Here is a 15,706-nt window from a genome sequence, read left to right as displayed (position 1 = left end):
CCTCCTCTCCTCTTTTACGTTCTTCCATCCTTTCTTCTCCTTCCCTCTTCTTCTTATTCTCCTTATCACAATTGTCGTTTACTCGAAAAACAGTGGCATTGATCCAGATCTATGGCAATGATGTATTTTCTACAATTCTTAAATTTTTTGGTCATATATATATATATATATTAAAATTTTATCATTTCTAAATTTTTTATTATTAGCTGAAATACATAATTATTTTTTATTTTTTTATCATTTTGTGTTTTTCGCAGTATTTTGTTTTTTTTTTTCTCTTTGTAAATTTGTGTTTTTATTAATATTTGCATTTTATGTAATTTTTAATATTTATAATTTTATTTAGTAAAATATTTAGATTTTTTTAATATTTGCATTGGATTAGTGAGTGATAGGTGTTGATCAGGATTAAGGTAGATTATGACCCACCACTGACACCCAATAAATATCAGTAGGTCAATACGGATGGACACCCAACCCACGCACTTGGCAACCTTATTGTGAGAAGGAAACCTGATTTGTTATATATTAATTAGAGGCATTGTCAAACTGGTGTCTCTTTATCACTTTATCACATGTTCCTTCACATTTGAGTAATATTGCAACAATTTCCATAAAATTAATTAATTAGCAATGTCGTTATGCCTGTTTGTTTGTCTTTTTTTATTCAGACTTCAACATTGCGAGAGAAACGAAAACCTTCCTGAGTCATACACGTGATACAAATTTCTTTTTCTTTTTAATTTTCAGCTAGCAATTAATAATAAAATTTTCCAAACTGACGTTCCACCGGCAATAATCTAGGAGAACAGTGGACGGTGAAGATATGTACAATTACTACTTGTTAAGAAAAAGGAAATAGACATATTTAATTTAAATTAAAATATACAGGAATCTGTATTAGGTCTCTGGGATGGGTAACAATTGTGGTATCTTCTTGTCCATTTCATACTAATTAACTATCAAATTGTTCCTTTCATATTTTTTCATTGGAATCCAGTTGCGCGGAATTAGCTTTCTCTTTTTGTGGTAAACCAAGCAACAACGTATTTTATTTTGGTTGGGTTGGGATACATACATTATTCATTGTACAACTGCAAGTCCGGGTTCTCGTCTCACGGACATATTTTCAGAATTGTAGCCAGCTGGCAGGAAAATATAATTAAATTGAGAACAAGTGAAGGATGAAGGATCTCTTTTATTTAGATATTAGATGTAGAGAGGCAACCAACCAAAGCCGATCGATCTGGAGGAATGCGAATATGCGATGGCCAACACACGAGTAAAATAAGATTCTTTCTAAAAGAAGTTAGATTAGGCAATTAATTAATACCAGAAAAATAAGATTCTCTCCATTAACCTCAGAGGCAGACTTGGGTTCTTGTACTGGAGCCACGTTTTAGGTTATAACAAGTTTTAACTAATAAATCGTGCCTTAATTAAGGCACGTGGGTTTATAATGTTAATACAAGTTATACCCTCAACTTGTAGTCCGGCACGGCTCTCCCAATCTCCCTTCCCTACTTCCCTTTACCGTTACTAACCCGCCACCCTCCGTTATTTAATTAGCGTTTAATAAACCAACTAATTAAGACATAAGAATGCCGGCTTACTCTTTCTTTCAAGTGTTGACCACATGGCCATGGGTAATTAATCAATAATCAGTATCAACCACTTGAATAATGATATTGGATATTACAGTATCTGGGCTACGAGTTGCAGTACCCACCCTGTTTAATTAATTAATTGGTTCGGTCCCAGCAAACGATTTATGTGTTTTATGTATCATCATTCATCTCATTCACATGTACCAACCAGCCACCAAATTAAGCAAATAATATATATATAATACATTGATTAAGAAAGAAGCAATCGGGCCGGGTTATCGGAACAAGGACGTGCATTTTAATTTCTTCGGTTCTTACTTGTTTTATTTCGTTTGTAATCTAAAGATCCGTCCGGTCTCAGGATTTGAAGCCATTGGTTCGATATAATTCGTACTGCAACCAATAAAGTGTTATTAATTGTACGTGTAACTGCAACTTGAATTAAACCACGTTTTATTCAACTTTTCTTTTCGTCAGGCCTGATACTTTTGGGGAGAAGGGGGAAATGCTTCTCTGTTTGAGAAAATCAATGCTCTTCTTCCATACAGCCTAGCCTGCTTCCTCGACGAGGAATGAAGTGCTTCTCTCTGTCTCTCTCATTCTGCTTGTGTCTACTCGTGTGTTGGGATGAAATTGAGAGCACGTAAGAAATCTTGGAGAAAATAAGTTATTGTCACTTTGGGCTGATCGGTCTCTGCAGGTTTTTCATTCTTTCACAAAGCCTACAAATAATTAATTAAAAAAGGCAATAAACTGTTTGAATTCCGATTACCTGAAGACTCTGGAACTCCTGCCCACGAGAACTCTGTTTATCTTTATGGCAGCCACACAATACACTACCCCCTGTGAATGGGGAACAATTTCCCTTGCATAATACTATGCAGAGGATGAGATGTTCTCCATATATGACTGTAATAAACGTGAACAAAATTCTTGTGGACAGAAGATCTGAACTCTTACCTGAATACCACCTGTAGTTGAACAGGATAGTGCAAAACGGGCGGGTTCTGGTTGAGCATCTGTGAATCGGGTATCCAATTGGCCTCGTTAAAAAGAAAAAAAAAAAAATTCCCCATCAAAGACCTGAGAAAAAAAGTGTGGGTCGAATTTGTAGTCACACCCACCAACTCCCAACTCCCAACTCGTCGTCACAATTCTCAAAGGTTGGTTAATGCTAATGGCTGGGCTGTTGACGCCAAGATTGAGAATACAAGAATATATATATATATATATAAAATACATGGATGGATGAAATAATTAAGCTAGTTCATGAGGCGTGGTCCATAACCTAAGATGGAATGCATTCAGAATCAGGCTTCACACCTCTTATTCAAGGACCAGGGGTGGCAATTATATAAAATTGACCCGACAATATTCACTAATCCATATTCCTTTACGATTTGTCAGTGTCAGGCAGGTTTCACTAAAAACTCACTCAATAACCTCATCATCCATTAACTTACTTTTAAGTACTAGACTAGAAAGTGACGGGGTTGGAGCTGGACAAGAAAATATGCATGATATAACCTTCCAAACCGCCCCTGCCCCTGTTCCCGATCGAGTTTGATCAGGTGGGTGTGGGTCCCTCTTCTTCAAGGCCCGATCCACATCTATATCTATATATACATAATTCGAAATAAAGAGACAGAGACAGAGAGATTCTCATTTCGCAGCAGTTTCCCACCCCACCTAATAGAATAATAGGTTAATATACAATCTGTCTCCACTCCCTAGTAGCCTAAAAACGCAAAATACCGACAAAGTAAAACTCGTTTGTATACTATTTCCAACTCAAATGATAATAGTAAAAAAATAGCATACACCATTTGGGTTTAATAATTATCATCACTCGTAGTGAACTATGGTGTACGCGGGTTTTTGTTTAATTGGTGTTGATTATAATCTTTTATATATATATATATATAATGTATTTTGGATTGGACCCTATCGTAATCGTACCATGACGAATTGTTCGATCGAGACTCGCTTCTAGAAGCCAAAATTTCTCTACTTAACATTGAATTCAAATTCTGAATTCACCGGCTTTTACGACTATTACTACTACATACGTACATGAGTGTAAAGTGTTTGTGTGAAGGAACAGTTTGTTTTGATGCTAAAAGGAACCGATACTCTAAGAAAGGAGAGCTATAGATCTTTTCACTTTAGAAAATATTTTAAATGAAGTGAAAACAAAAGGCAGGCCGGGCCGCCCCCGCCCCCCTGCCTTCCATTTCCTCCTCATTCCTTAATTAGACTTGAATATTCTTTTTGAGTCCGTCTTTTCACTTTTCCGGCCTCCGCGTTGTGGATGCTTTGATGTCGTCGTCAATAGTCCTAACCCAAGTAGTGGAGGGAGGCTCTTCGGTCCACCTTTTTAATTAATTTCGTATACCACAGTAACTGTGATTCATATAAGTAGATATAACCAACCCTCCTCTGTGTACCAGTAGTAGCTGAAACCTGAAAGGCTGGAAGGAATACCCTCATCATGGTCATGGGTGGTATCGGCCGAGCCAGGTAGCTAGGTTGTTTGTTAACCTTCGAAAGTCTAAGTACTATGCCTTACAATTTACAAAGACCAGACCGACACTTGGGGACCCACTTGAAGTCTTCAATTTGAGGTTTGAGGGAGGTGGGGGTGTAGATGATGTCAATGGCAGAGGATGGCACAGTTACATGGCACATGCACACACATCACGATGCAAGCCAACAAGTACGCCACTTGGATTCATGGTGGCCATTAGCCGGGATGAAAGGACGGGCACCTGTTTTTTATTATAATCTTCAATTCCCTTGGTGGACCTTACCTTGCCCTTGCCCAACTCAAAATAAACTAAGCATCTCTAATTATAAAGAGTTAAAATGAAACTGTATCCGTTTGGCTAAGCCTTAAAAGGCGGGAATAGTCTTCAAAGTGGTGGACGTCTTCATCACAATAAAATTGTTTGTCCTCTTCCTCCACTTGCTGTATGGGCGTGGAGAGCTAGCACGCATTAATTCTGGTATACGTCAAAGGTCATCGACCAGACCACCATAATGTTCACCCTCATTAACCCGCCCGGTTTAACAACCTATTTTTTTAGTTGTAACAAATCACAGATGGCACCGGCCGAGCATTGCGCTGTTTCTTCAACTCAACTCCCTCAACTTCGCTGACTCGTTCAACTTGCGCCTCAAAATTAAATCTCTTTTGATTGTACAAACTTTATTAATTAATTAGTTGTACATATCAAAATATAAAAAAGCTGTTTTTTTTTCATTTGAAGGTCCAATAATATATGAAATATTTATCTCGTATTGTAGTTGGAAGAATGCTTAAATGATGATGATGACGATATCTTCATTTCAGGTGGAAGAACAACGACTCAGGAAATTAAGACCCTCCATCTCTCTATATATATAGCAAGACAGTACATGTTACCATGTCTCTTCTTGCTCCAAACCCCATTTCTAATTATCTGTTTTTTTTTATTTATTTAATTTCATAATTATCCATTAAATCAATAAGGAAATATCATAGGCTTAACTATTTCTAACAATCATAAAAAAAATAGGGATTTTCTTTTCTAATGTTTAGTCAAGTCGCACCACTTTCTCCTAAATTATTTCTAATTCTTATTTATCTCCCAAATTATCTCTAACTCCTATTTATCTCTTAAATTATCTCTAATTTAGTAGAGAGATTCCCTCCTAAATTGTCTCTAATTTCTATTTATCCTCTCCCCCACTTTTTTTCTACATCTATCTAAATTATGTGTTAATAGTACTATAATTTTATGGATTATTAAATTCAACAAGTAATTAATATTTTAAAATTTAAATAAGGATATTATTTCAATAAATAAATAATATTGTAAATAACTAACTTCATTTATACCAATTAATAATTCTAGAAAATAAATTTCAAAAAAAAAATTATTGTTTATTAATAATAATTTTAAAAACTTAATATTTATTTATTATATATTTATCTATACAAAAATTAATATTTGTTGTATTTCAGTAATTATTTATCATTTTTGTGATAAATATATTTTCAATAATTATGTATAAATCTATTTTCATTTTGTTATTTAATGGAAAATTTTTAATAATTATTGGAGTTTAAACTAATGTTATTTAGCTTTTTAAATTTAACTTATTATCTATTTTCGCTATAAATTTTTAATAATTATTGGAGATTAAACTATTGTTCATGGATTGGTTTGGTTCAGTAGTAGGTTGTTTGGCCAACCAAATCGACTTGGTCAAGTTGGGGGGTTGGTCACTCAGGTTATATCGATTTAATTTTCGATTTGGTCAATTGGTACAAAAGATTTAAACTTAAATATATATATATGGCCAGGTCATTTGATTTTAGTTAGTTCATGAATGGCCAAAGAAAAACTAATCCAACCCAGTCGGGTTGGGAAATTGTTGAACCAAAGCCAAGTTGAAATACTAAAAATCGGGTTGGCTAATTTCATTAGTTTGATTCGGAATGGCAATGAGGTGGGGTGCAGACGAGGAGCCTCTCCCCATCCCAATCTCCATGAAAATCCACATCCATATCCCCGTCCCCATCCCCGCTAACAAGGATTAAGTTATTCCCATCCCTGCAAGGATCCCCACTCTCTGTGATTCTTTATAATATCAACCATTAAGATTTTTTGTTATTTTATTTAAAAAAAATAAAAATTTACAATCCTATTAGAAAAGATTCAAACATATTCAACCATATTTTTGAAAATATTAACATATAGATGTATGCGTACATATATACATATATAAGCGTATGCATATATTTGTGTGTGTATTAGTGGGGATCAGGGTCCACGCAGGGCAAGAAGTGTTCTCCCCGTCCCCGCCAATGGGAATGAAAATTTCTCTATCTCTGTTTCCATGGGGGGGAAATCATCCACATCCCTGCCCCATTTTGAGCAGATCCCCACGGGGATCGAAGAAATGGAAAAAATTACCATCCTTAAATTTGATAAACAATCGTATCTAAAATTAATTATTATTATTTTTATATTATAAAAAAAATTATTAAAAATAATATATAAAATATAAATAATTATTAATTATTATATAAAATAATTATATACTCTTACATATTTCTATTTCTAATATATCATAAACTAGAAGATGGGGATTCACAATTAATATGTCATCATCTAAATACCCTATTATTTAAATTATTAGCTCGCTTGAAATTTCTTTCGATTTGACCACTTAATAAAATATGTGCAATAATTACTGAAAGATCTTAAACAAAAGGAGGGATGTGGCTGTTTTCTGTCCAGGTGATCTCCTACCCAATAACTCTCCATGCTTCCTATCATATACGCTGCGTTTGGATTATTCAAATATTGCACATGTGATTAGTGATGAGCGATTATTCTATAGGTCTTATAACCTAATAGTTTGGGTATTTCCTAGTAACTAGAGAATTATATTAGAATTGGTTCAAATTAGTTAGGTTTAATTCATTAAAATATTATAAGGTAATCCCCAGTATTAAAGAAAATATAGTAAGAGTATCGGTTGTCATCATATCGGTGCAGCCGCAGGTGGTGGAGGCCGGGGGCTTTCATCAACCTAAAGCCTGCCAAGTGAGTGTGGGTGTACGTGTAATTTGGCACATCGCTATTAGGTTGAGTGGCCAACTGAAGATATCCTAAGCTACCACTTTGTGTTTGACACAACACAGCTTCTCCACCTAACCGAACGCTTACAGAAATAAAATCACTTCAAATACTAATGGACGGTGGACCCCCACAAATCAGTTCAATTGCAGAAGAAACGCGGATCAATCATTCAGAATGCGGGTCAAATGCAATCCATGGAATCCAAAATTATGACGGCCGGCCCCCACCTTGTGCACACTTGGCCAAATCTGTTTGAACCGTTCATTAATCTCTCTATTGTTTTCAAATTTAATACGGGTTGGCCGCAACTATTGGTTTTCTTCTCTTTGACTATGGACCAAGACAAAGTAGAGAAGTGGTGACAACATACATCTAACTTTGTCTTTTATTCTATATTTTCCTACATCTCACCTCACCATGTGAAACTGTACCAGATCTAGTTGTATTAACTTATGCATCATTCTTCTGAAAAAGTTGTAAAAAGGGTCGGGGGCTCGGGGATTCTTTTTTTTCTTCTTTCTTTCTTTCTACTAATATTGTTAAATGCATCACCATAGTTATTACAACAAACAATCCACGTGGCAACTTGATTTTGGTGTAAAGCCTATCTGCTATGTAGAGGTGGATAACTTGAAATACTCCCACTTAAGCAGCCACTCGCCTACCACATTTAAGATTATTTATAGGACTTCCCTCGTGCTTCACCCTTTGCCCGCTGCTAGCTAGGGTTGGTTCTTTGGTGCCACTTGTAAGATTCCTAGAATTAGTTCTTAACCAATTAACCCACCTACATCACACCCGGCTGCAGGGCTCTCTCCCTAACTATGGTAAGGAAAAAAATAAAAATAAAAATAGAAAGCCCTGAAGCTGAAGAATCCCATGAAGAAGGACAAAATTGTTGGTCCATTCTCCATTCTCTAGAGGACGAGTTTGCTTTTGCAGTTTGCTAGTTGCTACCCCGGCCTACTTGGTAGCAAAAGTGAATTGGATCACTGTGGTCCATGTGCTTCACCATCTCTTTACTCAGTTTCTGTTTGTACTGTTAAATGCACTTCCCAAACGTGAACCGATCCTTCAGGTGGGTCGTGATGATGTTTATATAAAGAAAATGGGGGCCGGAGACAAGTTATATATGGAGCCTATCCTATATATGCCCCCTATACCCTACACTAGGTTTGGATTTCTATGGCGAGAATATTTCTAGGAGATATGCCAAAGAAGTCCTGATTACAAAGGATTATTGCGTGTGTGTCATGTGTTATCATAGTAACATCAAGTTTAAGGACTAGTTAATTTGTTAGGGTTATGCTTTTTTGGCTGTTTTTAATAATGCAAAGTTGGTTAAAAAAGTATTAGAGATGTAAAATTCTGAGGAGAGAGAAATTGATGGTGCCCAACCAAAATGTTTTGAATCGTGAAGAATGGTTTAAAATTGAGAGAGAGAATAAACCAGTTAAGGTCTTACTTAAACCATTGTCCTTCTTTGGGCTTCTGATGATCCATTTTCTTGTTGTGGGCTCTTCATGGGGATATACAACATTTGAAGCAAAGAAACCTCCAAATACACTAATTAATTATCCCCTAGCTACGTACTATGCATGTAGCAGTCAGTCATTGTAAGCTATGAAGGAGTCTTTAATATTGATGTTGGGGTGATTTCAGGGAGCATGTGAAAGGCAAGTTCCCGACTCCAGTATAGGCTTAGCTTTTAGCTAGCTAATTCATGTAAGCTTTCAATTAAGGCTCAAACTACATACAGGCTTTTTTGCCACTTGATAGCTTGAACTTGTTTACAAGGGCTCGCTGTTAGTTGATACCCAAGTACACCATTTCTTAATTATTGCACTTGTGCACCGCGGAGGCGGAGTGAGACCAGATAAGCTGCATCTGCACTTCTGCACTGCACATGATGAATGTACTGTTAGCAACGCGGCCCCACATCAGCCATGCATACGATTGCGATTTGCGGAGTGAGAGAATTGGAGTTATAGGGGGGGATGGCCGATCGACGTGGGTCGTTATTATTGGCTAAACAGCCCCCCTAACAGGCTAACACAGACACAGCCATCAAGCTAGCACAGTACATGGGGGAACCCCCATGGCCCATGGGGCTGCGCTTCCTGTATCCTGTTCCTGGGGCGCAACGGGAAGCGATAGCCGAGAGGTTTTAGGTAATATGAAATTAATTGGTCAAATTCCGTCGGGCCTAATTAATTTGCCTTCGCCTAAGCTGCCTAAGACGAGTCAAAGTCGTGCTTAAAACGGGAACACGTACACAAACGTCGGGAGGAGGCTGCCTGAAAAGAGTGTTAATATGTCTAACTGGGCGGAGGGCTTACTCGTGTGTATCAGAGACTATTAATTTAGCTCAAAGTCACAAACATCAAATCAAATGTATGTTGGCGTGGCTCATCTCTCCTTAGTTAGAACTTAGAACTTAGCGGTGGTGGCATGGCAAACAAGGGAAATTCAAAAGTTATTGATTTACGCGGACACCGTTGAATTGGGAGCGTGGGTCACTCAACTCGTAACTGAGAGTTCAATTTTGGGTGGAATTAAACAAGCAATTTCTATGGTACCTGAAAAAGAAAAGAGCAAAAGTTTAGTAACTTAACCAATAACCGGAAACCCACGTGAAAATCAGAAAAGCGAGCATCAGTTATTGGTTACATCGCTTTTGGATCCTGTTGACGATCTAAATCTAACTGTATCGTAATGTGCACATAATGTGGTAATTTTTTATTGGTAACTGTAACTCTCTCTGGCCTGCCTAACAACACTAAAACTTAGAATCGTCAATAGTATTCTAATACAAATTAAGGTGTTCGACATAATAAGGCCGGGGGCAATGTATGGTATCTCACCATTGCGCACTGCCTCTGCCTGCCTTGTTAGTCTTACTACTTCCCTTGCAAATTGGGAGTGGAGAGGGAGACAGAGAGTCAGCCATCTCTCTCTCTGCATCTCCAGCTTTACCCTTAAAGGCTAAAGTTACCAAAGGCAAAGAACACCCCTAATGGTTTTGGCGTTTTGGGGGTTTGAAGTTACATCAACCACGCCCTTTTCTGATTGAGAGTTTTCAACCGTTAATTTGTGACGTCTGTACGGTACGCAGGCCTGCTTCACTAGATAAGTAGATAGCAACTCCTGCCACCATTTTGCATCCTTAAATGCAGCCACTGTATCCTTTTAGGCCTTTGTTACCATCACCGGTTTCAAACTTTTCAACAACCATGGAGATGGGGGAGAAGACTAATAAAAGAGTGTATGTGTGTGAGAGAGAGTGAGAGTGTGTGTGTGTGCCGCGTGCAACAAACTTTCAATTCAAGGGCGTGGGAGAAAGGTAGCTTGGAAACAAAAACAATAATTAATTAGGAAGGGCAGCTGAATGTGACTATTAATGATAATATTAAATAAGTTGCAAATGCAAATATCATAATGATCAAACTAGATATCAACACTTATTACACAAATCAATCAAAAAATTAATTTTTTTTAATAGTAAAGTTGTTCCTCATGACATGGTCCCCCCCCCCCCCCATCACATATTCACATGCTACCAAAACCCTTTCCCCATTTTTTTATTCTTCATTTAATTTTAAACATGTTTATGGGCCCTAGTACTACCCATGGGCTTCTAATATTCAAAATTTAACTATCAAAAAAAATTGGAGAACCCAACTATAAAAAAAAATCACCCCTCCACTCTCTCAGCCAAGAGAAAACCCACGTGGAATTCTCTGGGCACCTTACTATAAAAACCCCTCTCTTACACATACTCTCACCTGTGAGACAAACAATAAGGGGTTTGGTGTTCCAAGTCTCGAGTCTCTCCAAATGGGTAGAAGCCCTTGTTGCTCCAAAGAGGGCTTGAACAGAGGAGCCTGGACTGCTCATGAAGACAAAATCCTCAAGGATTACATTAAAATCCATGGTGAAGGAAAATGGAGAAACCTTCCCAAGAAGGCAGGTGAGTGAGTTCATCAAGAGCCACCGCTGGTTAGGAGACAACCACCTTGCTTTGCTCGATCTGTTGTTTGCTTTCAAGATGATGAACCCAAATGTGGATTCAATTCCATTCCATTTTGGGTTCTTTCTTTTTTTGTTTTTTGGTTTACTCCAGTCACGGAATTTCTGTGTTATTTATTATTTGAATGGTTGATAATCCAGGTCTGAAGAGATGTGGAAAGAGTTGTAGGCTTCGTTGGTTGAATTATCTGAGACCAGACATCAAGAGGGGGAATATAACCCATGATGAGGAGGAGCTTATCGTCAGGCTTCACAGGCTCTTGGGGAACAGGTAGCACTAGCAGCTCAATACCACAAACAATTAAATCGTTTGGGTTTTCTAGTTTTGTTAGGCGATCATGACCGTAAAGCAATTGAGCGTGTTAATGTGCAGATGGTCCCTGATAGCAGGGAGGCTTCCAGGGCGAACAGACAATGAAATCAAGAACTACTGGAACACTAATTTAGTAAAGAAGGTGCAGGGCCATCCCAAAACAACTACTACTTCTACTCAACATAGGGACCCAAACATGTCTAAAGGCTCCAACAAGAAGAAGAAAAAGAAGCCCATTCCGCCATCACCGGCAACGCCCAACGCGGAGTCAAGAGTGGTGCGCACCAAGGCATTGAGGTGCACCAAAGTTTTCCTCAGTCCACCACACAACCAAGTTGAACACATCGGCGTTAACGATGCCAGTCCCACAGTCGTCGTACCCACCACGGTTGGCGTCGACATTGCGACCCCACCAGCAGTGGACTCAGAATCCTACGACGGGCTGTCGTCGTTCACTCCCAGGGATGATAATTCACCGGATTTTATGATGGATTTCAACGTGGATGAGTTTTGCCTGACTGATCTCCTCAATTCTGACTTGTCCCAGCTCTGCCAGTTCGACAATGGAGTGCTGGGGGAGACGGAGACCAACTGCTGCAACGATGACAACAATGGCTTGTCTCCATATTCCGATCAACCTCTCTTTTATCCTGACGAAATGCTGGAGGAATGGACAGGAAGCGACTGTGTTAAACCCGACGTGGTTTCAGATCTCCGAACCTTGGCCACTTTTCTTGATTGCGAGGAGAATTGGTTAGCACAATAATCCAAAGCCAGTTGTTGTTCCTTCCTCCAAACTAATAAGAAGGTCACTAATTAGTTGCACTTGCCAGGGGCCTAGTGTGTCTGCTCCCCCTCCATCTTGTAGATATCCATGAATAACGGTCAACGATGATCCTCTGTATCTTGTGTAAGACATCTAGCTAGCTAGGAGTTAAAACCACTGGACTGTCATCTTGAATAATAACCTCTACTCTACACTCTGGTTGGGTTAATTTCTTACTGTGGAGAATGAGAACCTTACAAAGACTTTTTGTTTTATTATTATTTTTTTTTTTTCAGTCAGTTTGGCATATGGTATGGTATGGTGTACTAAGCTAGATAGGCATGGTTGTAGTTTGATTGGTGTTCACGTTAAAGCCAAAAATAAAAAGGGTTTGTGTGTTTATGGCTTTATTAATCCTATCGATAAATTCCCTGTTGCTAGATTCAATATAATCATAATCTGCAACAATTGGGAAAAATAGGGAAACACACGATGCAGAATTCTGAATTCCAGCCCCCCTACAACTAGCCCTCTCTCCCCTATAAACCATATCCTGCCCGTGAATTTGGCATTCCCCCTGTACTTAGAGCCTAGTAAATTCTGATCTGGGCTGATTGATACTTTTTTCTTAATAGAATCCCCCATACTATTATTTAAAAAAAAAAATTGGGGATTCAAATCCCCGATACTTTTATTGTTTTAGAGATGGAGGATGAAGAACAAATTTTTCTCCGGCAAAGATAGGGGATGAAGATGGAATTGGGGCAAGGACGGGGAATATGACAGTTGCCATTCCTATTTGGGCTGCGCGCAGCCTTTAGACCCTTACTGTAGTTTTACTGGTTTCTCTCCGTAATCTTCATTCTGCAGCACTATTTCGTTATTGTGCCTTTTTACTTTGGAAGGCCAGGATTAATACGGCATACGAGGAACCATCATCTCATTGGTGAATATGATGAGATTTGCGTGGACCCGCTCAATTAATTAGCTGGGGGAGCGGCAGGCTGGCATGGAATCTACCTCGATTCTTCTGTTTTCCACTTTTTTTGTTTTTTATTTTTTTTGGGGGTGGGGGATTTTTACAGTTCAGCCCAGCCATCATCAATGCCACGCTATAAGGAGTCTGAGTCTTGATAGGTGCTCATTGAAACCCACCTTAAAAAGTAAAAAGGGATGGGATGGAATGCATTTGTAGTTTGTAGGTAGGAGGACAAGACAAAAGAAACCTAATATCATAACAAAGTAGATGGTCATAAATCATTCAATGAGATCCATGGTTTTGGCAATATCATCAGCTCCAGCCTCCAAGTCATTGAAGCGTAACCAAACCAAAAATCTTTTGGGACATTTAATCTGGTCAATTTCCTGATAACCTTATTTTGCAGAGGATATGATATTAATGGATATTCAATGAACCATTTCTAATTAGCCATTGTCTTCCCTTGCCAAGAATTTTAATGATTTTTTTTTTTTTTTGCTATATTTATGATGTTATATGCTCTCAACCCATGGGTTGGCCCTTTTTCTCCCAGTCGTATCTGTTAAATTAATAACACTTGCTTTTTTAGCTACAAAACAAATGAGGTATGTGGAATCATCAATAGTATTCACCCCATGGTAGAAAATCTGATTTCTTTTTTTTTCTTGGTTTTTGTTGAGATGCTAACAACCCCAGAATGAGAAATCTAAAATAGAGTAATACAGCTACGTACAAAACTCTGGTGTTAGGCATTTCTACTGCGAGTACTACTATACGACACCATTGAAAAGGAAAACACATGCGTGAGCAGTCCGGGTTAGGTTTGGCAGTGGCGGCCGGCGGGATCCCGATCCCACCTTAATTACTCACGCATCACCCTTTTTAAAATTCACGGTTGTGTTGTGAAGAAAACCGGCCGGCCCTCGCTACTCTAGAACTCTCTCCTCCTTGACCTTTACTACCAAATATAAACTACTACCATGTGAACGTGATGTCATTGTTCGCTTTTTGTGTTATTTTATTTTAGGAAAATCTCTCGACTTATCAATTCTGTTCATTTATTATTATTTTTTTCTTTAACGAGATCTGTGTTCTCCGAATATAACCAAACATGGTGCTGGTTTAGCGAAAATGTAAATTTAAGGTTGGCATATGCTTTCTGTTTTAATCCTCTTGTTAATGGTATTTAGTTGTTTTATTATTAGTCAATCCACGATTTGGTTTAGTACGAAGGGCGCAGACTGGTCCATGTGTGATGTGTCTCTCGGCAACTGGGAAGAGACGTTCTTCTTCCTCATGCTCACTCCCTATTTCATTGTTTATTTATTTACTGTCATGGTACGGAGTCTTATAGCCAATTTAATTTCGGGCCCATACCTGTACAAGAAGGGAGCGACGAGCGAGGAGGATCGTTCATTTGGGCTAAGGAGGTCCACTACTGTACTATTACTACTACTAGTCTACAACTAGTGTAGGTGCCAGGTGGCACATCCTATCAGCTGTTGGTCAAAACTTTGGGCCGGCCCCCTCCTTTTCAGTTGGGACAGCGATTTATAATGGACCCCTCGCGTGAGGGACGTTTCATTAATGTCGGATTGGAATCTAGCTAACCCCATATGCCCCATGTTCTCTTTTCACTTTGGCAAATTCAATTGAAAGCTACTCCCCCTCATGTGGGAACCGTTACTGAAACCAGATCCTTCTTCAGTTCTATGACTCTGTACTATTTGTCCTCTATGTTTTTTTCTCTTTTTTCTTCAATTTTGGGAACCATTATTAATATATACTACTTGCATCATCCAACAATAGGTGTCGTTTTATAGGTAGCACATCCCTGCAAGTCGTGGTACTTAATTGATTGATGTATATGGCATCAAATTTGTAAATTTTTTAAATTATATTTTATATTATTTTGTATGTATTTATATTCTTTCTAAATTGAGTCTAAATATGTATAAATACAAATATGTACAACATAAATACATATAAAATAATACAAAATATAAGGTTTTTCACTCTACACATTTGCATTTGTACTTCCAAACTCAGCTTAAAGGATAATTTTTTTTTAAATTACCCTTGTTATTCAATTAATTGACTAATTTTACTCTTCTTATTTAATTATTATTTTAGAGTATCCTTAAATTTTTTGACAATTGATTAATCTTCGTTAATGTTCCATCAAAATTGTACTATATAACACCACATAACACATAATTTTTTTTTAAATCCAATATTACCCTCCACACTTATAGGTAAGAATCACCATCATGAGCGAGTGAGACTATTATGACCACTGTTGAAACTGGGTTATGGCAATGCCAACTGGGTCGGTACCACAACTTTCTAGGACCTCTCCATCTACTAGCAATTCTGGCG

The 15,706-nt window shown here is 38.0% G+C and overlaps 1 protein-coding gene across 1 annotated transcript; it reads left to right on the top strand.

Annotated features, from left to right (window-relative positions):
* The first annotated feature begins 11,016 nt into the window (after positions 1-11,016).
* LOC104609338 (transcription factor MYB1-like) lies at positions 11,017-12,623 on the top strand. Its single transcript, XM_010275625.3, has 3 exons — positions 11,017-11,210; positions 11,411-11,540; positions 11,643-12,623. The coding sequence occupies exons 1-3, from the start codon at positions 11,078-11,080 to the stop codon at positions 12,346-12,348; spliced, it is 969 nt and encodes a 322-aa protein (XP_010273927.1). The 5' UTR covers positions 11,017-11,077; the 3' UTR covers positions 12,349-12,623.
* The last annotated feature ends 3,083 nt before the right edge of the window (positions 12,624-15,706 follow it).

This window comes from Nelumbo nucifera, chromosome 6, assembly GCF_055504915.1.
Source record: "Nelumbo nucifera cultivar China Antique chromosome 6, China Antique-T2T, whole genome shotgun sequence".
NCBI lineage: Eukaryota > Viridiplantae > Streptophyta > Magnoliopsida > Proteales > Nelumbonaceae > Nelumbo > Nelumbo nucifera.
The sequence above is the reverse complement of the archived record's forward strand: the minus strand, read 5'-3'. Positions and strand labels throughout refer to the sequence as shown.

Excerpts from the sequence above, each read along its gene's own strand:
- LOC104609338 (XM_010275625.3), top strand. The coding sequence starts at position 11,078 with ATGGGTAGAAGCCCTTGTTGCTCCAAAGAGGGCTTGAACAGAGGAGCC. Across the intron at positions 11,211-11,410 it reads AAACCTTCCCAAGAAGGCAG|GTCTGAAGAGATGTGGAAAG; the intron begins GTGAGTGAGTTC and ends TTGATAATCCAG. Across the intron at positions 11,541-11,642 it reads CACAGGCTCTTGGGGAACAG|ATGGTCCCTGATAGCAGGGA; the intron begins GTAGCACTAGCA and ends GTTAATGTGCAG.